General features: G+C 42.7%; 1 protein-coding gene across 3 annotated transcripts in view; it reads right to left on the minus strand.

Annotated features, from left to right (window-relative positions):
• CCDC149 (coiled-coil domain containing 149) overlaps positions 1-24566 on the minus strand; it is a 115134-nt gene extending 90568 nt beyond the window's left edge. For 2 of the 3 annotated variants that reach the window (XM_066384836.1, XM_066384834.1), the window contains exon 1: positions 23857-24566. In XM_066384836.1, coding sequence (XP_066240933.1) covers positions 23857-23904 — 48 coding nt within the window. In that variant the 5' untranslated portion in view covers positions 23905-24566. The remainder of the gene's footprint in view (positions 1-23856) is intronic. The other variant, XM_066384835.1, reaches the window with a different exon arrangement.
• Positions 24567-26259: the final 1693 nt, after the last annotated feature.

The following is a 26259-nucleotide window of genomic DNA, read 5'->3' on the forward strand; positions in this document are numbered from 1 at the left end:
TCGACTGCCAACGAGACTGAAGCACAATACATGACATCGCCATAGAGACTTATCAACTGCAAACCTCTACCTGAGCGTGCCAAAGGGGCAGAACCCAGGGTACAGAGTCACCGACCAGGAAGAGGGGGAGAAAAGAAAAAGCAAGAAGATAACCTCTCAAAATCAAGAATAATCTGTAGACTTTATAACCTATCCCATTTTATTACATTTGTTCGTTTGTTTCTCTTATCTTCATTCTTGATTTTTTTTCCCTCCTCTAATTTGGTCGTTTAACTCTCTGTTGGTCTTACTCTCTCCTCTCCTTGAACTACACTACCCATAAGTGTTACATCTCCCATTATCTTTTCTTTCCTCTTCCTTTCTCTCTATGAGGGTTGCACTCCAAAACCCTTAACTCTCTCTCTCTCTCTCCTCTTTTTGCTTTTTTCTTCTTTTAGTGGTTCCCTCTTTTTGTTCTCTCTCTCTCTTTCTTTTCTCCCTCTATATTAGTTTCTTCCTTTCTCCTTTACGTCTCCTCTCATTCAAACCTCAATAACGAACAAATTATCTTATCTGGGACTCAAACTTATGTTTGTGGCATTTTGGGATTTTTTTACCTCATCTTTTTAACTCACTAGCAGTGCTCCCATCCCTGGCTCTCCATTTTATCTAGTTCTTGTTCCACTAAATACAATAGTAATTTTTTAATTTGTCCCCCCATTTTCCTGTTTCCCCTTTATTCCTTTCATCATAACTCTTAGTCAACCAACACCTAAAAGCAAATCATTTTATTCTTGACCGAAATTTTTTCCTTATTTGCTTTTTGTGGGTCCATACCCCCCTTTTTTTCTTTTTTTTCCCCCTTTATTACTTCTCCCCAATTCAGGCCCTCCATTACAGGCATTGTTTGTTCTATTTAGTACAATATAATTCACAGTACACCACAAGATTTTCTCAAGAAAGAGGGGAGAGGAGAGGAGAGGAAAAAAGGAGGGGGGAATAATTTTCTTTTTTAAAATTTTTATTTTATTTTATTTTTCTTTATTTAATTATTAATTTTTTTAAAAAAAACAACTCTTTTCGATTTTTTATTTTTTAACTTTTTATTCTTTATTAAATCTCATTAATACTATCAATAAAACCACCCTCAGATGCCATGAAGGGAGAGAAAATCGAATATCATGGATACAAAAGAAAGAGAGGTAACACAGATAGATGAGGAAAAATCCATGGAGAAAAAATTTAATATATTGGAAACCTTGGAGTTAAACAACAGAGAATTTAAAATAGAAATCCTAAAAATACTCAGAGATGTACAAGAAAACACAGGAAGGCAATTTAGGGAGCTCAGAAAACAACTCAATGAACACAAAGAATATATTTCCAAGGAAAATGAAACTATAAAAACAAATCAAACACAGATGAAAAACTCAATTCACGAGCTGAAAAACGAGGTAACAAGCTTAGCTAATAGAACAGGCCAGATAGAAGGTAGGATTAGTGAAATAGAAGACAAGCAACTTGAGGCACAACAGAGAGAAGAAGAAAGAGACTCAAAAATTTAAAAAAATGAGATAACCCTACAGGAATTATCTGACTCCATCAAAAAGAATAACATAAGAATAATAGGTATATCAGAAGGAGAAGAGAGAGAATATGGAATGGAGAACATACTCAAACAAATAATAGATGAGAACTTCCCAAGTCTATGGAAAGAACTAAAACCTCAAATTCAAGAAGCAAACAGAACTCCGAGTTTTCTTAACCCCAACAAACCTACTCCAAGGCACATCATAATGAAATTGGCACAAACCAATGGCAAAGAAAAAATTCTCAAGTCAGCCAGGGAAAAGAAGAATACAACATATAAAGGAAGGCCCATTAGATTATCATCCGATTTCTCAACAGAAACTCTACAAGCTAGAAGAGAATGGACCCCAATATTTAAAGTGCTGAGAGAGGAACTTTCAGCCACGAATACTATACCCATCAAAGCTATCCTTCAAATATGAAGGAGAAATAAAAACATTCACAGATACAGAAAAGATGAGGGAATTTATCATCAGAAAACCCTCACTCCAGGAATTACTAAAAGGGGTTCTCAAATCAGATACAAAGAACAAAAAAAAAAAAACAAAGCCACAAGTAAGAGCTCCAAGTGAACACAATAAAACCAAATTTAAACTGTGACAACAACAAAAAGGGGGGGAGAGGATGAAGATTAACAGTAGCAAAGGACGATGGAGTGCAAAAGTACTCACAAAATAGTGCACTACAATGAACAGGGTAGGAACCCTTTTCATTACTTAAAGGTAACCACCATTGAAAAAACCACCACAGAAGCACATGATTTAAAAAAGATAGCAACAGAGGAAAGATGTATGGAATACAACCAAATAAAAACAAAAGACATAAAAATGAAAGAGAAGGATCAAACAAGACACAAAACTAACAGAAAGCAATCTATAAAATGGCAATAGAGAACTCACAAGTGTCAATAATTACACTAAATGTAAACGGATTAAACTCACCAATAAAAAGGCACAGAGTAGCAGAATGGATTAAAAAAGAAAATCCAACTGTATGCTGCCTACAGGAAACTCATCTAAGTAACAAGGATAAAAACAAATTCAAAGTGAAAGGCTGGAAAACAATACTCCAAGCAAATAACATCCAAAAAAAAGCAGGCGTAGCAATACTCATATCTGATAATGCTGACTACAAGACAGCAAAAGTACTCAGAGACAAAAATGGCCATTTCATAATGGCTAAGGGGACACTGAATCAAGAAGACATAACAATTCTTAATATATATGCACCAAACCAAGGAGCACCAAAATATATAAGACAGCTACTTATTGACCTTAAAACAAAAACTGACAAAAATACAATCATACTTGGAGACCTCAATACACCGCTGACGGCTCTAGATCGGTCATCCAAACAGAGAATCAACAAAGATATAGTGGCCTTAAACAAAACACTAGAGCACCTGGATATGATAGACATCTACAGGACATTTCATCCCAAAGTGACTGAGTATACATTTTTCTCCAGTGTACATGGATCATTCTCAAGAATTGACCATATGTTGGGCCACAAAAACAATATCAGCAAATTCAGAAAAATCGAAGTTGTACCAAGCATATTTTCTGATCATAAAGCCTTGAAACTAAAATTCAACTTCAAAAAAGAGGGAAAAAATCCCACAAAAATGTGGAAACTAAACAACATACTTTTAAAAAATGAATGGGTCAAAGAAGAAATAAGTGCAGAGATCAAAAGATATATACAGACTAATGAAAATGACAATACAACATATCAGAATCTATGGGATGCATCAAAAGCAGTGATAAGAGGGAAGTTCATATCATTTCAGGCATATATGAACAAACAAGAGAGAGCCCAAGTGAACCACTTAACTTCACACCTTAAGGAACTAGAAAAAGAAGAACAAAGACAACCCAAAACCAGATGAAGAAAGAAGATAATAAAAATCAGAGCAGAAATAAATGAAATAAAGAACAGAAAAACTATAGAAAAAATTAATAGAACAAGGAGCTGGTTCTTTGAAAAGATCAACAAAATTGACAAGCCCTTGGCAAGACTTACCAAGGAAAAAAGAGAAAGACTCATATAAACAAAATCCAAAATGAAAGAGGAGAAATTACCACGAACACCATAGATATACAAAGAATTATTGTAGAATACTATGAAAAACTTTATGCCACTAAATTCAACAACCTAGAAGAAATGGATGAATTCCTAGAACAATACAACCTTCCTAGACTGAGTCAAGAAGAAGCTGAAAGCCTAAACAGGCCTATTAGTAGAGAAGAAATAGAAAAAACCATTAAAAACCTCCCCAAAAATAAAAGTCCAGGCCCAGACGGCTATACCAGTGAATTTTATCAAACATTCAAAGACGACTTGGTTCCTATTCTACTCAAAGTCTCCAAAAAATTGAAGAAGAAGCAATACTTCCAAACACATTTTATGAGGCCAACATAACCCTCATACCAAAACCAGGCAAGGATGGCACAAAAAAAGAAAACTACAGACCAATATCTCTAATGAATACAGATGCTAAAATACTAAACAAAATACTAGCAAATCGAATACAACAACATATTAAAAAAATAATACATCATGCTCAAGTGGGATTCATCCCAGTATCTCAAAGATGGTTCAACATACGTAAAACAGTTAACGTAATACACCATATCAACAAAACAAAGAACAAAAGCCACATGATCTTATCAATAGATGCAGAAAAGGCTTTCAAGAAAATACAACACAATTTTATGTTTAAGACTCTCAACAAAATGGGTATAGAAGGAAAATATCTCAACATGATAAAGGCCATATATGATAAACCATCAGCTAACATCATATTAAATGGCACAAAACTGAAGGCTTTCCCCCTTAAATCAGGAACAAGACAGGGTTGTCCACTCTCTCCACTCTTATTTAATATGGTACTAGAGGTTCTAGCCAGAGCAATCAGACAAGACAAAGAAATAAAAGGCATCCATATCGGAAAAGAAGAAGTAAAGGTATCACTTTTTGCAGATGATATGATCCCATACATCGAAAACCCCAAAGAATCCACAAAAAGACTACTAGAAACAATAAGCCAATATAGTAAGGTCGCAGGATACAAAATTAACATACAGAAGTCAATAGCCTTTCTATATGCCAACAATGAAACATTTGAGAATAAACTCAAAAGAATAATCTCCTTCACGATTGCAACAAAAAAAATAAAATACCGGCCCTGGCCGGTTGGCTCAGCGGTAGAGCGTCAGCCTGGCGTGCGGGGGACCCGGGTTTGATTCCCGGCCAGGGCACGTAGGAGAAGCGCCCATTTGCTTCTCCACCCCCCCTCCTTCCTCTCTGTCTCTCTCTTCCCCTCCCGCAGCCAAGGCTCCATTGGAGCAAAGATGGCCCGGGCACTGGGGGTGGCTCCTTGGCCTCTGCCCCAGGCGCTAGAGTGGCTCTGGTCGCGGCAGAGTGACGCCCCGGAGGGGCAGAGCATCGCCCCTGGTGGGCGTGCCGGGTGGATCCTGGTCGGGCGCATGCGGGAGTCTGTCTGACTGTCTCTCCCCGTTTCCAGCTTCAGGAAAAAAAAAACAAAACCTAGGAATAAACATAACAAAGAATGTAAAAGACTTATATAATGAAAACTATAAACCATTGTTAAGGGAAATCGAAAAAGATATAATGAGATGGAAGAATATTCCTTGTTCTTGGTTAGGAAGAATAAATATAATCAAGATGGCCATATTACCCAAAGCAATATACAAATTTAATGCAATTCCCATCAAAATTCCAATGACATTTTTTAAAGAAATGGAGCAAAAAATCATCAGATTTATATGGAACTATAAAAAACCCCGAATAGCCAAAGCAATCCTAAAGAAAAAGAATGAAGCTGGGGGCATTACAATACCTGACTTCAAACTATATTATATGGCCACGACAATCAAAACAGCATGGTATTGGCAGAAAAATAGATACTCAGACCAATGGAACAGAATAGAAAACCCAGAAATAAAACCACATATATATAGTCAAATAATTTTTGATAAAGGGGCCAACAACACACAATGGAGAAAAGAAAGCCTCTTCAATAAATGGTGCTGGGAAAACTGGAAAGCCACATGCAAAAGAATGAAACTGGACTACAGTTTGTCCCCCTGTACTAAAATTAACTCAAAATGGATCAAAGATCTAAACATAAGACCTGAAACAATAAAGTACATAGAAGAAGACATAGGTACTAAACTCATGGACCTGGGTTTTAAAGAGCATTTTATGAATTTGACTCCAAAGGCAAGAGAAGTGAAGGCAAATATTAATGAATGGGACTACATCAGACTAAGAAGTTATTGCTCAGCAAGAGAAACTGATAACAAAATAAACAGAAAGCCAACTAAATGGGAAATGATATTTTCAAGCAACAGCTCAGATAAGGGCCTAATATCCAAAATATACAAAGAACTCATAAAACTCAACAACAAACAAACAAACAAACAATCCAATAAAAAAAATGGGAAGAGGACATGAACAGACACTTCTCCCAGGAAGAAATACAAATGGCCAACAGATATATGAAAAGATGCTCATCTTCTTTAGTTATTAGAGAAATGCAAATCAAAACTGCAATGAGATACCACCTCACACCTGTTAGATTAGCTATTATTAACAAGACAGGTAATAGCAAATGTTGGAGAGGCTGTGGAGAAAAAGGAACCCTCATACACTGTTGGTGGGAATGTAAAGTAGTACAACCATTATGGAAGAAAGTATGGTGGTTCCTCAAAAAACTGAAAATATTAGAACTACCTTATGACCCAGCAATCCCTCTACTGGGTATATACCCCAAAAACTCAAAAACATTGATACGTAAAGACACATGCAGCCCCAGGTTCATTGCAGCATTGTTCACAGTGGCCAGGGCATGGAAACAACCAAAAAACCCGTCAATAGAAGACTGGATAAAGAAGATGTGGCACATATACACTATGGAATACTACTCAGCCATAAGAAATGATGACATCGGATCATTTACAGCAAAATGGTGGGATCTTGATAACATTATACGAAGTGAAATAAGTAAATCAGAAAAAACCAGGAACTGCATTATTCCATACGTAGGTGGGACATAAAAGTGAGACTAAGAGACATTGATAAGAGTGTGGTGGTTACAGGGGGGAGGGGGGAATAGGAGAGGGAAAGGGGGAGGGGGAGGGGCACAAAGAAAACTAGATAGAAGGTGACAGAGGACAATCTGACTTTGTGTGATGGGTATGCAACATAATTGAAAGACAAGATAACCTGGACATGTTATCTTTGAATATATGTATCCTGATTTATTGATGTCACCCCATTAAAAAAATAAAATTATTAAAAGAAAAAAAAAAGACTGGTAGAGGCAGTGGCCAGGAAGAAGTGGAAAGCCTACTTGCACAGGGTCAAGGCATAAAAATAAGGTGGAAACTGGAATGCATGGCGGATCAGTTTGGCTGGAGCAGTCAATATATGAGGGGAGCAATGAGACACAGGCTAGAAAGGCCACGGACAGTTTGAGGAGCGCCTTTAATACCCATGGAACACTGTTGCATAAGAGACCCTGGTGGAAAGTGTTTTGTTTTTTATAAGGTGGCTCTATAGGTTAGTGGTATAGAGGGTGGACTAGCTTGAAGAATATCTGATAACCCGAACATAATTAAGATATGTTGGTGCTTTAAAACCTGGTTTTCTCCAAATCAGTCCCGTAGGAAGCTTAATCATTGCTTACAGCTATTTGACAATTCCTCATCAGATCAGATGCCACTGCTTTTAGCTATTACATAAAACAGAGTAGGTTTTTAAACTTTTAATAATCTAGTTAATATTCTATAAAGCATTCACTATTTCAACAAGTACTCTTTTCCAATGTCTTTTAATTCATCATCTGAGTATTGTAATTATTTTCCTCAGATGTTTTGTTTTCTCTCAATTTTGTATTTATTAAATTATAATGATTACATTTTGTTCTGAACCTATTAAAATAAACACTTGAAAACAATTTCTTGGGGAAAAAAAGATGTTACACTAAAATAACATAAAATAATGGACACAGAAGTAGACTAGAAGAGGTAAAATGAAAAGAGGAAGACTTCAAAATAAAGAATTAATCAAAGGTTCATGTTCCCTGGGGACCAGGCATCCCCTACCACTGGTGCAGTTTTCCCCGATGGGTGACAGACACGGCCCTTGGCCATGAGGTACCCAAAGTCCCAGGATGGTTTTGTTGGTGGAAAACCAGGCAGTGAGTGAGAAATGTCATGTACTCTGGGGACTAGCCAAAGTCCTCTTCTAATCTTCAGCCAATTATTTTATTCAATGTGAGAGTCAGTAAATTAATTTTTAACATAATAGGAGTAGAAATTGTCAATTTTGGAAGCACATATGCAAATTTCTCTGTCCAGGAGAGAACACAAACCCCATCAGTTAAAAATAGCAGCTGTGTTCACCATCCCCTATGTGCTACTTTTAATGAACTTACTCTGAAATTAGTCTGCCTCTGTGAAGAGAGTGGCTCATCAAAAATACTCCCAGCAAGGACGAAGCTCACCTCATAAGAGTTCCAGCGCTCCCAGGAAACTGAACAATGCAGAGTTCTAAACAGAACTCGGCCTCCTCACGGCAGACTCCATCACCCCCAAACCTTCTATTGTACCAGTCAAGAGTCATCTCGGACTCATTCTATTCCATATTCCCAATCTAGTTGGCTATGAATTCCTGTAGGGGCCATCCTTTACAATCTTTCTCATTGCCATACCATTTTCTCTATTCCCACTGATGCTGTTGTATCCACTTCACGCATTCAAACATCCAAGCATTCATATAACCTGCATTCATGGAGTACCCACAAATGGCAAGGTACACTGCTAAGTGCTAAGATCACAAATTAAGATCACTTTTAAAAAGTGTTAAGTGTTAAGATCACTTTCAAAGAGTTCTAGCTCTTTTGGGTCCAGTGGTGAGAGAGACAAGTCCGAGGTTAGTGAGAAAACCCAATGATAAGTGGGATGACACAGGTGCAACTGGAATATTAGGGAACATTGATGGTGACAGAAAAAACTCGATTACTGATCTCTCATCTATACTTTTCTTTCCCTGATTCCCGGCAAAGTTACCAAGTTTGTCTCTATTTTGTAAATAAAGGCTTGCAGATGATCAGGTCTCAGTGATTGTGGAGTTCAGTGGAAACAAATCTATTCCAAGTCTTTCCATCACCTTGGACTCCAGCTAGAATAGCAACCAGTGCCTCTCTGTTACCAGGTACCCTATTGTCTTGCTTTAAAGTTGTTCACCATCTGGTCCAACCTGGCTAGCCAACTTTAATGTCCGCTATACCTTAACCCACTAGCTTCTGTCTTTATCTGGTGCATTTCCTCAAAAGTCATCCACCTGCCCAGGGTTCACACTCGTTTCCTGTCATGATTGTCCATGTCCTCTTCAGCCAAAGGGGAAGGACGGAAGGACCCAGTTTAAGCGCCACTTCTTCTAAGAAGCAGTTTCCTATTTCATAAAGTCTCACCAACTGCCTGTGTCTAAAATGTTTTGGTCACTATATTATGCACTGTTTTTCATTTAATTGTAATATTATTAATATAAGCAATATTTTGAAATATTAATAGAAACCCTATCTATCCACCTGGCCTCCATTTCTTGTAACCCCGACACTGTTTCTCCTTACATACTCCTGACCCCTTTGAAAAGCCAGACATTCTGCCTTTGTGTTCCAAGGAGGGGAGCACCTATCAGAACACAGTTAACTGGCTTGTCAGTTGAAAGCCCAGTCCTTAAAATATCAGGGCCTAGAAGAGTCTCCTGGCAGCTCCTTTCCCCATGGCTACCCCTCCCCCCCAACAGACACAAAGACTAGAAAAGATCTCAAAGTTGCAAAAAAGGCAAGGAAGGAGAGCTCAGTGAGTCTCTATGAATAAATAAACACTGAGTTTTGTCCAGTCAGCCTGGGATGGGGAGGACGTAATAGGGACTGGAGGACTGAAGTGGGGGGATATGGCTAATTGTGATGGAAACATGGTAAGTTGAGGAATTAGAGAGGTAAGGAGTAAAGTCCCTATAGTGATAATTATCTTGAATATCTATTTCTCCCCTTTTAAAAATGATATTTTTCTATATAAGTTAGAGGCATAATTTACAGAGAGAAAAATTCACCTGTTCTGTGAATTTTCATAAACTTCTACAGTCTCATAGTCATCCCCACAATCAAGGCACAGACAATGCCTACCACTCCAAAAAGTTCCCGTGTGTTCCTATGCAGTCAAACTGTTCCCCCCACTCCCGGGCTCTCGCAAAGAGTGATCTGGTTTTTGTATTTTTGGTTCTGACTTGTCAAGAATTTCATATAAATGGAATCTTATAGTAGATACATTTGAGACCCTGGCTTCTTTCAGTTGCCAAATGCTTTTAAGATTCATCCATCATCGGAGACGGAAGATGGCAACGGAGTAGGCAGACGCACAGACGCACAGCTCTCACCACCAAACTGGAATACAAATCAATTTAGGAAAAATCAGCATGAAAAACCAACTCTGGACTATAAGAACAGCTCTCAAAAATCGCCCGGGCCAGTTGGCTCAGCGGTAGAGCGTCGGCCTAGCGTGCGGAGGACCCGGGTTCGATTCCTGGCCAGGGCACACAGGAGAAGCGCCCATTTGCTTCTCCACCCCTCCGCCGCACTTTCCTCTCTGTCTCTCTCTTCCCCTCCCGCAGCCAAGGCTCCATTGGAGCAAAGATGGCCCGGGCGCTGGGGATGGCTCTGTGGCCTCTGCCCCAGGCGCTAGAGTGGCTCTGGTCGCAATATGGCGACGCCCAGGATGGGCAGAGCATCGCCCCTTGGTGGGCAGAGCGTCGCCCCATGGTGGGCGTGCCGGGTGGATCCTGGTCGGGCGCATGCGGGAGTCTGTCTGACTGTCTCTCCCCATTTCCAGCTTCAGAAAAATGAAAAAAAAAAAAAAAAAATCAAGGAGCAAAGAAGAAGCCACAACAAACCTGGTAGGGAGCACCTGAATCTCCTCTGCTTACAGGAATGGAGGGGGGGGGTGATGCTGAGAGCCCAGAGGGGATCTCACCCCAGGGAAAAGAGCAGAAGGTACTGCTCGCAGCCGCTTGCCTGGTGACCAGGGAGCGAGGTGTGTTAAAAGGACCAGCTTATATCCTAAGTGGAAAGGAAAGAGAGAGGGACAGACTGTGAGGGGCTAAGGAATGCAGGAGACGACCTAAAAAAAAAAGCTGACTCATTCGTGCTGGAGGTGGCCATAGCGGGGGGAGGAACTGGTCCTTCCTCACAAAACAGTACTGAATTGCTTCCAGATCAGAGATCTCCAGACATCTCTCCAGCTCCAATCAGCGCAACAAGACACAGCTGAAAACAAGAAGTGGGGAGGAGGGGCAGTAACTCAAGTCTCCATGGAGATCTGAGATACACCTCCCCCTACTGAAGCTGAGAAAACACCCTGCCCCCAGAGTGATTAGTTGGTAGAAGAGGCCTTCAGAGTCTCAGGTTACACCCATTGCATTCCTGGATCCAGTATCAAGGAAGCCCCCTGCTGAGATCAGTAAACAAGACTATCACCTGTTAAGAAAACAAACAAATCAAGACTTCAAAGCAGCCCAAATCCAAAAGTGCATTACAAATAATAGCTGATACCAACCCAAGAAGACCTAGAAATAACACAACTGAAAACTGGAGGCAGGCCCTGGCCGGTTGGCTCAGCGGTAGAGCATCGGCCTGGCGTGCGGGGGACCCGGGTTCAATTCCCGGCCAGGGCACATAGGAGAAGCGCCCATTTGCTTTTCCACCCCCTCTCCTTCCTCTCTGTCTCTCTCTTCCCCTCCCGCAGCCAAGGCTCCATTGGAGCAAAGATGGCCCGGGCACTGAGGATGGCTCCTTGGCCTCTGCCCCAGGCGCTAGAGTGGCTCTGGTCGCAGCAGAGCGAAGCCCCAGAGGGCAGAGCATCGCCTCCTGGTGGGCAGAGCATCACCCCTGGTGGGCGTGCCAGGTGGATCCTGGTCGGGCGCATGCGGGAGTCTGTCTGACTGTCTCTCCCCGTTTCCAGCTTCAGAAAAATACAAAAAAAAAAACCCCAAAAAAGTGGAGGCAGACAACACCAAACCTAGACTCAACCAGCTCTATAAGCAAAACACCCAAACACAGATACAATGAGAAGACAAAAAAAGTGCAATCCAAATGAAACCACAAGAGACACCTTCAGGAGATGAACTGAGTGATATGGAAATAATCAAACTTCCAGATGCAGAGTTCAAAATAATGATTGTAAGGATGCTTAGGGATCTTAGAACAACAATGGATGGTCATTATGAACACCTAAATAAAGAAATAGCAAGTATAAAAAAGAATCAGTCGGAGATGACAAATACAATATCAGAAATAAAGACCAAAATGGAAGGAATTAAAAACAGGATAGATAGAGCTGAGGATCAAATCAGCGAGTTGGAGGACAACTGGAATGAAGGCATGAAAGCAGAGAAGAAAAAAGAAAAGAGACTCAAAAAGTCTGAGGAAACTCTTAGAGAGCTCTGTGACAACATGAAGAGAAATAACATCCGTATCATAGGGGTTCCTGAAGAAGAAGAAAAAGAACAAGGAATAGAGACTTTGTTCAATCATATCATAGCTGAAAACTTCCCTAAATTAATGCAGGAGAAACTCTCACAAATTCAAGAAGCACAGAGGACTCCATTAAAGAGAAACCCAAAGAAACCTACACCAAGACACATCATAATTAAAATACCAAAGCTAAGCAATAAAGAGAAAATATTAAAAGCTGCAAGAGAAAAAAAAGCTATCACCTACAAAGGAGCCCCCATAAGGATGACATCCAACTTCTCAACAGAAACACTTGAGGCCAGAAGGGAATGGCAAGAAATATTCAAAGTAATGCAGAACAAGAACCTACAACCAAGACTACTTTATCCAGCAAGGCTATCATTTAAAATCGAAGGAGAAATAAAAAGCTTCCCAGACAAAAAACAACTCAAGAAATTCATTACAACTAAACCAATGCTGCAGGAAATGTTAAGGGGCCTGTTGTAAACAGATCAAAGTGGGAAAAGAATATAGCAAAAAAGGAATACAACTTTAAAGAATAAAATGGCAATAAACAACTACATATCAATAATAACCTTAAATGTAAATGGATTAAATGATCCAATCAAAAGACATAGGGTAGCTGCGTGGATAAGAAAACAGGACCCATACATATGCTGTCTATAAGAGACACACCTTAGAACAAAAGATACACATAGATTGAAGGTAAAAGAATGGAAAAAAACATTTCATGCAAATGGAAATGAAAAAAAAAGCTGGGGTAGCAATACTTATATCAGACAAATTGGACTTTAAAACAAAGGATATAGTAAGAGATAAAGAAGGCCACTACATAATGATAAAGTGAGTAATCCAACAGGAAGATATAACTATTATAAATATCTATGCACTTAATATAGGAACACCTAAATATATAAAGCAGACTTTGATGGATTTAAAGGTCGAGATCAACAGCAATACTATAATAGTAGGGGATTTCAATACTCCACTAACATCATTAGATAGATCCTCAAGAAAGAAAATTAACAAAAAAACAGCAGACTTATTGGACACACTAGATCAACTCGATTTAATAGATATCTTCAGAACCTTTCACCCTAAAGCAGCAGAATATACATTCTTTTCAAGTGCTCATGGTACATTCTCTAGGATAGACCAAATGTTAGGGCACAAAAGTGGTCTCAACAAATATAAGAAGATTGAAATCATATCAAGCACTTTCTCCGATCACAACGGCATGAAACTAGAAATGAACCACAACAGAAAAGCTTAAAAATTCTCAAACACATGGAACTAAATAGCAGGTTGTTAAATAACGAATGGATTAAGAATGAGATCAAAGAAGAAATAAAAAAATTCCTGGAAACGAATGACATTAAGCATACAACAACGCAAAATTTATGGGACACAGCAAAAGCAGTATTGAGAGGGAAGTTCATAGCACTACAGGTACACTTTAAGAAGCTAGAAAAAGCTCAAATAAACAACTTAACCCTGCATCTAAAAGAACTAGAAAAAGAACAGCAAGTAAAGCCCAAATGTAGTAGAAGGAAGGAAATAATAAAGATTAGAGCAGAAATAAATGACATAGAGGCTAAAGAAACAATAAAGAGGATCAATGAAACTAGGAGCTGGTTCTTTGAAAAGGTAAACAAGATTGATGAACCTTTAACTGGAATCACCAAGAAAAAGAGAGAGAGGACTCAAATAAATAAAATTAGAAATGAAGGTGGAGAAATAAACAACTGACACAACAGAAATACAAAATATTGTAAGAAAATACTATGAAGAACTGTATGCCAAAAAACTAGACAACCTAGAGAAAATGGACAAATTCCTTGAAACATACAATCTTCCAAAAATCAATCTGGAAGAATCAGAAAACCTAAACAGACCAATTACACCAAATGAAATCGAAACAGTTATCAAAAAACTCCCAACAAAGAAAAGTCCAGGGTCTGATGGCTTCACAACTGAATTCTACCAAATATTCAAAAAAGAACTAACTCCTATCCTTCTCAAACTATTTCAAAAAATGCAAGAGGAAGAAAGACTTTCAAGCTCCTTTTATGAGGCGAGCATAATTCTGATTCCAAAACCAGGCAAAGACAACACAAAGAAAGAAAATTATAGGCCAATATCTCTGATGAATATAGATGCTAAAATCCTCAACAAAATATTAGCAAACCGGATCCAACAATATATGGAAAAAATCATACACCATGATCAAGTGGGATTTATTCTGGGGAGGCAAGGCTGGTACAATATTCGTAAATCAATCAATGTGATTCATCACATAAACAAAAAGAAAAAGAAAAACCATATGATAATTTCAATAGATGCAGAAAAAGCATTTGATAAAATCCAGCACCCATTCATGATCAGAACTCTCAGCAAAGTGGGAATACAGGGAACATACCTCAACATGATAAAAGCCATCTATGAAAAACCCACAGCCAACATCATACTCAATGGGCAAAAATTAAAAGCAATACCCTTAAGATCAGTAACAAGGCAGTGGTGCCCCCTTTCACCACTCTTATTTAACATAGTCCTGGAAGTCCTAGCCACAGCAATCAGACAAGAAGAAGAAATAAAAGGCATTCAAGTTGGAAAAGAAGAAGTAAAACTATCATTATTTGCAGATGATATGATATTGTATATAGAAAACCCTAAAGTCTCAGTCAAAAAACTACTGGACCTGATAAATGAATTCAGCAAAGTGGCAGGATATAAAATCAATACTCAGAAATCAGAGGCATTTTTATACGCCAACAATGAACAGTCAGAAAGAGAAATTAAGGAAACAATCCCCTTCACTATTACAACCAAAAAAATAAAGTACCTAGGAGTAAACTTAACCGAGGATACTAAAGACTTGCACTTGGAAAATTACAAAGCATTGATAAAGAAATCAAGGAAGATACAAACAAGTGGAAGCATATACCGTGCTCATGGTTAGGAAGAATAAACATCATTAAAATGTCTATATTACCCAAAGCAATCTATAAATTCAATGCAATACCAATTAAAATACCAATGACATACTTCAAAGATATAGATCACATATTCCAAAAATTTATATGGAACCAAAAAAGAACACAAATAGCCTCAGCAATCTTAAAAAAGAAGAATAAAGTGGGAGGTATCACACTTCCTGATATCAAGTTATACTACAAGGCCACTGTACTCAAAACAGCCTGGTACTGGCATAAGAACAGGCATATAGATCAATGGAACAGAACAGAGAACCCAGAAATAAACCCACAGCTCTATGGACAACTGATATTTGACAAAGGAGGCAAGGAAATACAATAGAGTAAAGACAGCCTCTTTAACAAATGATGTTGGGAAAATTGGACAACTACCTGCAAAAAGATGAAACTAGATCACCAGCTTACACCACTCACAAAAATAAACTCAAAATGGATAAAAGACTTAAATGTAGGCCGTGAAACCATAAGCATCTTAGAAGAAAACATAGGCAGTAAGCTCTCCGACATCTCTCGCAGCAATATATTTGTTGATTTATCTCCACAGGGAAGTGAAATAAAAGACAGGATAAACAAATGGGACTATATCAAACTAAAAAGCTTTTGCACAGCTAAAGACAATAAGAACAGAATAAAAAGACAAACTACACAATGGGAGAACATATTTGACAATACGTCTGATAAGGGGTTAATAACCAAAATTTATATAAAGAACTTGTAAATCTCAACACCAGGAAGACAAACAATCCAATCAAAAAATGGGAAAAAGAAATGAATAGACACTTCTCCAAAGAGGACATACAGATGGCCAATAGGCATATGAAAAAATGCTCAACATCACTAATCATTAGAGAAATGCAAATTAAAACCACAATGAGATATCACCTCACACCTGCCAGAATGGCGCACATCAACAAAACAATACAGAATAAGTGCTGGCGAGGATGTGGAGAAAAGGGAACCCTCCTGCACTGCTTGCTGGTGGGAATGCAGACTGGTGCAGCCACTGTGGAAAACAGTATGGAGATTCCTCAAAAAACTGAAAATCGAACTGCCTTTTGACCCAGCTACTCCACTTTTAGGAATATACCCCAAGGACACCATAGAACGGCTCCAAAAGGAGAAATGCACCCGCATGTTTATAGCAGCATTGTTCACAATAGCGAAGATCTGGAAATAGCCCAAGTGTCCATCAGAGGACGAATGGATTAAAAAGCTTTGGTACATATATACTATGGAATACTACTCAGCCGTAAGAAATGATGACATCAGATCATTTACAATAACATGGATGGACCTTGATAACATTATACGGAGTGAAATAAGTATATCAGAAAAAACTAAGAACTATATGAATCCATACATAGATGGGACATAAAAATGAGACTCAGAGACATGAACAAGAATGTGATGACAATAGGGGTGGGGGGTGGGGGGAGGGGGGATGGGGCGAGGAAGGAGAGAGGGGGTGGGGGAGGGGAGGGGCACAAAGAAAACCAGATAAAAGGTGACAGAAGACAATTTGACTTTGGGGAAGGGGTATACAGCACAATCAAATGTCAAAATAATCTGGAGATGTTTTCTCTCAACATATGTACCCTGATTTATCAATGTCACTACATTAAATTTAAAAAAATAAAATAAAAAAATAAGAACCAAAAAAAAACAATGCTGTAAAAAAAAAAAAAGATTCATCCATCATCTGTTTGCATGGATCAGTAGTCTGTGCCATCTTAACACTGAGCAGGATTCTGTTAAAGCAGTGGTCCCCAACCTTTTTTGGGCCACGGACCAGTTTAATGTCAGAAAATATTTTCATGGACCAGCCTTTAGGGTGGGATGGATAAATGCACAAAATAAAATTATGCGACCAGCGTAAAAACTGTGGTATTTTTAAATATAATTGTCGAACTTACGAGACAAGCGTCAAGAGTGAGTCTTAGACGGATGTAACAGAGGGAATCTGGTCATTTTTTAAAAATAAAACATCATTCAGACTTAAATATAAATAAAACGGAAATAATGTAAATTATTTATTCTTTCTCTGCAGACCGGTACCAAATGGCCCACGGACCGGTACCGGGCGGCCCGGGGGTTGGGGATCACTGTGTTAAAGGATGTATGTAGCACAGCTTATCTGTGCACCGGCTCATGGACATTGGGGTGCTTTCCAGTTTTCAGCAATTATAAATAGGACTGCTATAACATTCACATACAAGTTTTTGTATGGACATGTGCCTTCATTTCTCCTGGGTAAATACCTAGGAACAGGATTGCTGGATTGTTTGACTTTATGAGAAACTGCAAAACTGTTCTTAAAAGTGGTTACACCATTTTATGTCCCTCCAGCAACATATGAGACTTGCAATGGTGCCTCACCCTTCTCAGCCTTGGTTTACCCTGTTTGATTTGTTGGGTTTTCCCATTGTAACAGGTGTGTTGTGGCATATTATTGTAGTTTTTGTTTACATTTCCTGAAAGACTGACAGTGTTGAGTATCTTGTTCATATGCTTATTTGCCAACCAGATCTCTTCTTGAGTGCAGTTTCTCATTGACTTTTTTGGCTCATTTTAAAAATTAAGTTGCTTGTTTTCTTATTATTAAGTTGTGAGAGTTCTTTATATATTCTGGATACAAGCTATGTGTTCTGCACGCATGTCCTTTCAGTCTATGGCTTCTCTTTTTCATTTTCTTAACAGAATCTTTTTTTAAAAAACCCCAGAAATTTTAAATTTTGATAAAGTCTAATTGATCATTTTTTTCTCTTCTGAGTTCTTTGTGTCCTATATACCCTACTAACATTTTGCCCCCCCCCCCATATTTTAAAAGATCACTTTGGGTAGTGATAAGAACTCGCCCGAGTTTCAGCTGGGCACATCCAGCCAAAGATCGCCTTCCCAGCCTCCCTTGCAGCTAACAGTGGCCACATGGCTGTGCTCAGACCAGTGGGATGTAAGCAGAAGTGATCTGTACAGTTCTCAAGTCATCCCTAATTAAAAGAAAGCCACTTGCTCCGCACTTCTCCCCCACCCCGTCCCCTGTAACCCCCTCCCCACAGGCTGGGACAAAACCACAGCAACAACGCAGCTTTAACCATACCGCCGAGGACCAACCCCGAAGATACAGTGAAGCAACGAGACAGAGCACAACCTGAGTTCTTAAATGACACCTGGAGCAGTGTGGCTCTCCCAGCCTGGGCCACCACACAGCGCCCTGAAAGGCAGCTACATACCTTCCTGATTTAAAACACTATACTGGGGAGAGGCAGGAATCTTTGCTATAGTGAGTTAGACTTTTCCCTAACAAATATACCCTTCTTTCTTAGGAAGTATAAAATAATCCCAAGACCCCAGGACCCAGCCTGCTATTATATGGTTCGTCTATCCGGAAAGTGTCATAATAGTTTCTCAAAGGTCTCCTCAGCTCAGGAGTGATTTGGGGGCAGCAGAATATGACCTTGCCCCAACCTTGGGCAAAAGAGCAAAGTCCTCCATGCCCAGAGCAGTGAAAGAGCATGATACCAACTTGCTCTTCGTTCAGGCAGTCACATGGGTGTGGTACAGAGATCCAGAGGACCAGAGGGGCCTGAAAGGAGAACAAGGAAGGACACAACAGTGATGTCCAGTGACCGGATATTCGGCTAAGATGCGGCGTGTGGCTAAAGAAATGTAGCCCTCCACCCCTTCTGAGTGCTCCTTAGGCCCCCTAGAATTTAAATACAAGTGCAAGGAAATGGAGAGACATGACTCAATCCAGATTACATTTCCATCACCCTCACAGTGGGAACTTGTAAGGAAAATGAAAGAGTTATAGCCAAATAAAGAAGTTTTCATTTTGTGAAGATCTGAGTTTGTGCTCTGAGGTCCATCCTTATTGTAACAGTGGTCACTAGACACTTGCTACCAGGCAGAGAGCTAAGCACTAACCAGGACTGTTTCAGTTCAGCCTCACAATTATAGCACCTATGAGGTAAGCGCTTTATTATCCTATCTAAAGATGAGGAAATAAAACACTCAGGGAAGTTGCACAGTGTGGTGATTCTCTCAACATCCATTGTCCTTCTCCTGTTAAATAGCCTCCAATGTCCCAGGATGCTCTCAGTCCATGTGGTCTGGGCGGGGCCTCATGCACAACTCCAGGCCTCAGACAATCACATCACTAGACGCCAGAGCCATTTCCCCAAGGGAAAGCCAATGATCTCAGTGAGTTCAGATGGAGGAATTCCTGGGATCTTATGGGATGTACTAAGCAAGAGTGTCTGGCTTCACCTCTGGACTTGAACTTGCGGGGATGGGAGGCTGATACTGAAGGCAGGCAACATGCAGACCCAAAAGATGGAGAGAGCACATCTTTTTGAGTACTGAATCCAGCTATGTCCAAGCACCCCTATCTTGGAATTATTAGCCATTTCAGATGAATTAGTTTGCTAGGGCTGCCGCAACAAAGCACCTAAACTGGTGTCTTGAGACAACGGAAGTTAATTCTCTGATATTCTTGGGAGTTGGAAGTCCAAAATCAAGGTGTCAGTGGGGCCACGCTCCTTAATGAAGCTCTAGGAGAGGACCCTTCCTTGCCACTCCCTGGTTTCTGGTGGTGGCCAGCAGTCTTGGCCTGCCTTGGCTTTGTGCTGCATAACTTCAATCTCTGTCTCTGTTGTCACGTGGACCTTCTTTCCCCTGTGACTTCACCTTGTCTTCCCTTTGAGCACCTCTGTGTCCAAATTTCCCCCTTCTTATTATAAGAATGCTGATCATTGGATTAGGAGTCCACTCTGATGACTTCACCTTAACTTGATTTTATCTTCAAAGATTCTATTTCCAAACAAAATGACAATCACAGATACAGGGGCAGGTTAGGACTTGAACACATCTTTTTGGGCACACAATTCAACCCACAACATCAGCCAATGAATTCCCTCTGACCTGAACCACTTTTGGACTGAATTTTTAATCATTTGCTTCAAGAAAGAGGTAAAGCCAAGACTCACCCACCCCACCCCACCCCACCCCAGATCTGTCAACAACTGAGACCCAGAGCCGTGACCTTAGACATCGAGCCAGACTCCAAACCTCTTCAACCCCTCTTCCAAAAGTCAGTCGCTGCACTTGGGGCAGAGGCCCAGGGTTAACTGTCTTCTATCTGCCTCACAGCGACTGCACACAACATGCTCCAGGAATACAAGAGTGAGTGCTATCTAATTAATTAACCAAAATTCAAATAGGGAAACTGAATTAGGCCTTATTTATCATAGGGCAGCAGGCTGAGCAATGACCAGAATTTTTATCTTGGAAATAAAAAAGTTATTGATTGTCCGCACGGCTGCATTTCAAAATTGTCCCCTGATTTGGAAAGATCACCTCAGGTGGTGATGAGGAGAACACTTCCCCCTCCACAGACATTTAATTTTCCAAATAGAACAGCAGCCATGCCTCCTTCACATGCGTGGCCATGTTTACTCCAGGGCCTGCGAGAAGGCGGTAATTTCAGCTTGTTATACTGAAAATATGAAAATAAAACTGATCTCTGCAGAATCATTTTAAATGAAAACTGCTTCCTAGAGGCAAGCTGAGGAAGCAAACTGATTGAAAGAGAGCGCAAGGCTCTGGGCAGGAAGGGCTCTGGAGTGCGGACCCCGCGTGGGAGGGAGAAGCCAGGACTTCTGCAGAAATAGATGTGCATGTGTCAAAAAGCCCATTCAGCCCAGGTTAGATGTCTGGTGGCAACTTCTGCAGTACCTTTGGCTAGGAGCCAAAATCACTTTGAAAGACCACTGGCCACTGACTACACTTTTCTTTAAATCCTACCTGGCTGAGTACCAGCCAATTCTGCACGCCCGGCACAGTCTGCACCTGGCCGGCTGAACTTGAGTGAGCGGGGGAATCACCTGGCTAGCTCAGTTTGTGGAAAAGGTGGATCTGGAGCTGTACCCCCCAGGCACTTTCATGCCCTGTGTGTATTAGTTTCCTGTGGTTGCCACAACTAATGACCACAAACTGAGTGTCTTAAGAAACAGAAATTTCTTCTCTTATGGCTGGGTCGGCCAGAATTCCAAACCCAAGGTGACAGCAGGACTGGTTCATTTCTAAGGCTCTGAAGCAGAGTGGGTGCCAGGCCTCTTCCAGCTTCTGGTGGCTGCTGCCACCCCTGGCATTCCTTGGCTTGTGGCTGCATCATTCCCATTTCTGCCTCCATCTTCATCTGGCCTTCCTCTGGGTGTGTCTCAGTCTTCTCATAGCCTTTTCCCTTGTGTCTCTATATCTCAACTCTATCTTCTCTTATAAGGACATCACCCAGATCTAGGATGATATCATCCTGAGATTCTAAACTTGATTACATTTGCAAAGACCATATTTCCAAATAAGTTCACACTCATGAGGGTGGAGGGGAGACCGTTAGGTAGATGTATCCATTGGAGGGTGCAGAGAGAGATTTTAATCCACTACAGTACATTTGGGGTAAGACTCAAAATATTGCATTGCCCCCCCCCCAAATGCAAAGTGATTCTTTGCTTCTAAAACAACTCTGATGCAAGTGATCTGTAGACCATATTCTGAGAAACATTTAATCCAGTTGCTGAGGAGTCAAAAATGAAGAAGAAATGGTTCCCACCCCTGGAGAACCTACTGTCTAGTGGGTGGAAGATACAAACAGATGAACAGATGATTAAAATACAAAGTGTGGCCTTGTGATCCCAACTCTGGAGTCAGACAGCCCTGAGTTTCGACTCTTCCCCTCCCGCTGTGAGGCCCCGGGCAAGGTCCTGAGCCTGTCTGGGCCACAGTCTCCTGATCTGTAAAATAAGAAATCATTTCTTCCTTATACCACTATATGAATGAGGCCACGAAAAATGCTTCACATCGGAGATGGACACAAGAAATAGCTGTTAGCTACTGTGAAGGTGAGAAGCATGTTGCATTCATTTCACACCTCCCAGGCCCTCGCTGTGTGCCTTCCACATCCTAAGCCTTTAATGAATGTCTGTGGAAGGCACACGTCTGGAGAAACACAGCTGAGATAGGCAAGACGAGTCCTGGCTCTCAGCTTATCCTGCACGCATTTTCTGAGCACCTGCTGCGTATGGTGCTCAGTGTGTAGGCCCTTGGAAGAAAGCCAAATAAAACATACAGCCTCGCAGGGAGATTGTGGGATTACAGACAGAGCACCTTCTTCCTTTGGCTTTCCATCCTTCGCATTCCATTCTTTTGCATTCTTTTAGTATTAACATAGCTTGGGAAGGCCCCGCCCAAACTACACGTATGCTCCAGGAGTCCTTTGATGGCAGAAAGTGTTCTTTCTCCACCACGGAATCCCCAGGACCTAGTGATGTACCAGGCCCCTGCAGGGCATCCATTGAGTATTCTGGTACCAGGCCCCTACTGGGCATCCGCTGAGTATTCTGGTACCAGGCCCCTGCTGGGCATCCGTTGAGTATTCTGCTACCATGTCAGAGTCCAGCACGACTTCAATGAAGAGCCACCTTCAGCCTCCTCGACTGCTGTGTATAATTTTTGATGGGCCAAGAGAAAAGATGCCCAGAGAATCTGCCCCTTGACATAAAGCCTCTGAGGCCAAATGAGAACAGGCTGCAATACAATATATCAGAACCCTATGGACTTAGAAGCTTTCAACTACTAGACCAAGAGTGAACAAATTCAACTATGGGAGAAGCTGTGACATCTCATTCCTCTAGAAATACAACGCTTTGCACACGCTAGACATGAAGTACTGTTACTAGGCTGATCTGGAGGCCCAGAAAATGTGTAGAAGAGAAAGTCAGTACAGGGTTTCCCTTCCAACCCCCCACAAGGGAAGGAAAAGAGCAACCCATTCCGCTGCGCACGTGCGCGCAGGAAAAGAAGCCCCACAGTAGGCTTTGGGGACGGAGGATCATTCTCAGGACGGAGAGAAGGGAGAAGTTCCAGTAGATGTAAGGCTGGCTAGGTGACACGAGTAACTACCCTCACAAATAACGGCAAGTCAGGAGAAGCAAGTTGCCGGTGAGGAGACATCAGCAATCTCTCTCACCTACTGAAGTCAGGCAGCCCTTCCCGAGCCAAAAACTCTTAGGGTGGACTGGAAAGGAAACTGTATAGGAATCCAAAAAACTGACCCAGGGGCCCAGGAGTGTTTGTGACAAAATAGTTAGGGAGGCGTGGTGTCTCTGCTTCCACAGAGCGAATGACTTTTGCACCTGTGTTTCATTTGGTAGGCCGACAGCTAACACGTGTTGATTTAATTCCAGAGTGAATGAATGAAGGCTGCGGAGGGTCCTGACCTCCCCCACCCGAACCTCGGCTGCGGGCAAGGCCACCTGGCCCGGGTGTTGCCCCAGGACCCGGATTTCCTCCTGGCATCTCCTTTCCGCTTCATCACCGGGCATCCAATCGCTTGGCTCCAAAACAGCGGTGACTGGAAGGCAGGTGGGGCTTGGCTTCCTTCTCCTGCCGGATCCCGGGCTTCTCGCCAATCCAGGGCCAAGCCCGGCCGGAGGGAAGGCCCCTCCCCAAAGGCCGGCACCAGATGGCGTGGAGGAAAGTGGCACCGGGACAGACAGGAAAGTGCGGGAAGCGCGCACCTGGAGGGCGGCGCGGGGGCCGGGCGCCGCGGCCACCCGTGCGCTCCCCGCGGGCGTCCCCGCCCCGGCTCGCCCACCCGGGAGCGCGGGCCCGGGGCTGGCGCTTCGCCCTCCCGGGAGCGCGGCCCATCCCGCCGGGCCGGCGCCTCGGCCTCACCTCGCTCACCAGCCCCTGCCAGTCGCTCTCCGTCCGGTCGCCGTTCATGGCCTCCTGCTGCGGGCGCGGGCGCGCTGCATGGACGCCGCCCTCCTCCTCCTCCTCCGCCGCCGCCGCCGCCTGCTGCGCCGCCACCGCCGCCGCCACCGGCCCCGCGAGGGCCCGCACCTCCGAGCCGCTGCGCCGCCGCCTCCCGCGGCCGCCCGCGCTGTCGCCTCCACGTCAGCCTCGGCGGGAGGAAGGGGAGGAGGAGCCGCGGCCGCCTGGGCCGCAGCCAGAGCCGGGCGGGCCCCGGGGCCACGCCGATCGCCGCCCCCAGCCCGCGCCCGGGCTCGCGGGGTAGGGGCGCCCGGGTCTCAGCCCGGAGGTCACCCCTGACCCCAGCGTGGCCGCATTACCGCTCTGCAGGGCCAGAGGTGGGCAGGGCGGGCACCTGTGTGTCACCCCAAGAAGCACCCCCCCCCAAATGCAGCCCTTTTCTGACCATCAGGCTCCTGCCCTGAGACGGTGAGCCCCACCCTGGCAGGGGGCTTTGCTCTGTGCTCTTCTCTGAGGAAAGGCGCGGGACCTGGCACATGGTGGGGGCTTCCAAAGATGGGTGGAACAGCCGAATGAATGAACCGCGTGTTGTATAGCTAACATTGCTTTTCAAGCTGCTAAGGTTTATTTATATTAATTTCTTGAATTATCAGCTGTCATAGGTAGAAAGAAAATATGAACATTAAAAATAAAATGATGTTAAATTCTAAATAATTGTAAAAGCTGTGTGATGCTTGACATGGGGCAGGAGAGGTGTTAAGGTGTATCAGTATTGGACCCAGACTTCTGAGAGGGAGGACTGAAAGAGAATGAGCAGGGGGCAGGGGTCTCACAGGAGTTGATGTTATTCCAGGCAGTTTTTCCTGTGCACTGAAATCCCGCTTAGGGACCACCGCCAACAGTGAGCTTCCCATACCTGCAGAAGGACGGACGGAGTGCCTGTGGAGACGAGCGGGTGGCTTGAGAAGAAGTTGTGAACCCATTTTTTTGTTTGTTTGTTTGTTTATAATTTTTTTTGCATTTTTCTGAAGCTGGAAATGGGGAGGCAATCAGACTCCCGCATGCTCCCGACCGGGATCCACTGGGCATGCCCACCAGGGGACGATGCTCTGCCCCTCTGGGGTGTCGCTCTGCTGCATCCAGAGCCATCCTAGCACCTGAGGCAGAGGCCACAGAGCCATCCTCAGCGCCTGGGCCAGCTTTGCTCCAATGGAGCCTCCGCTGCGGGAGGGAAAGAGAGAGACAGAGAGGAAGGAGAGGGAGAGGGGTGGAGAAGCAGGTGGGTGCTTCTCCTGTGTACCCTGGCCGGGAATCGAACCCGGGACTCCTGCATGCCAGGCTGACACTCTACCGCTGAGCCAACCAGCCAGGGTGTGAACCCATTTTACAGGTGTGAAACATCACAGCCAACATTTAGCCCTTATTGAGCCTAGATCAATCCTGTGAGGTGGATGTTTATCCCCATTTATCAGATGGGAAAACAGAGCTTGTAAAGTGGAGAAACAGAGACTCAACTAGGACATCTGGCACCAAGCGTCCCCTCTTCAGCATCTTGGAAATCTGCAAATGAAATTTCACCCCTGAGAGTCAGAAAGATTGGATTCTGTTGTTGACCTTGTTGTACTGACATGGTGGATTGTTTGCAAAATGGCATGAATAATTTCCTGCCTGTGTCCCAGCCGTTGTCTGTAACCTTGACCCTTGCTTGGCTCAGCCGTGTGACTTGTTCTGGCTGATGCAGTGTTTGCAGATGTGCCTCACGAAAAGGCTGAAAAGCACTTGTGCAGGCAGGTTCATCCTTGCTTTTATGTCCTTAGGAACCTGTGACCCCCGCCACACCGCAGGAACCAGCCCAGAAAAGCTTGCTAGATGTGAGCAACTCACAGCCAACCACCACTCAACTGCCACTTAGTGAGTGAGGCCATTGACCCACTGCTGCTACAGATGAGACCAACAGAAGAACTACCCAGCTGAGCCTGGCCCAATTGGCTGCCCCACAGATCGATCACATGCTACATAACCTGCCAGGATTTTAAGCCACTAGTGTTTGGGAGGGTTTGTTATATACAACTGATATAAGTGGTGACAGTGATGAAGAGTCTGGGTGGCCTGGGCTCTCCCGGGCAGCACCTGAAAAGCAATAGCCCCTGGCACCATGACCAGCTGGGTCCTCATCTAAAGAAGATTCTACAACAGATAGTGGCAGGCTAGGGACTATGAGACCGCTAGTCAGCCCATTTATTCTGTGCCTGTTGTATACAAATCCTATACACATCCTGAATTCCATAATGTTACAGACCATAGTCTCTGTCTTGGGACCTGAACAGTTTACAAACCTTACCATTGAGATTTTGCTTTAGGGAA

Source organism: Saccopteryx leptura, chromosome 5 (genome assembly GCF_036850995.1).
Source record: "Saccopteryx leptura isolate mSacLep1 chromosome 5, mSacLep1_pri_phased_curated, whole genome shotgun sequence".
Classification (NCBI taxonomy): Eukaryota; Metazoa; Chordata; class Mammalia; order Chiroptera; family Emballonuridae; genus Saccopteryx; species Saccopteryx leptura.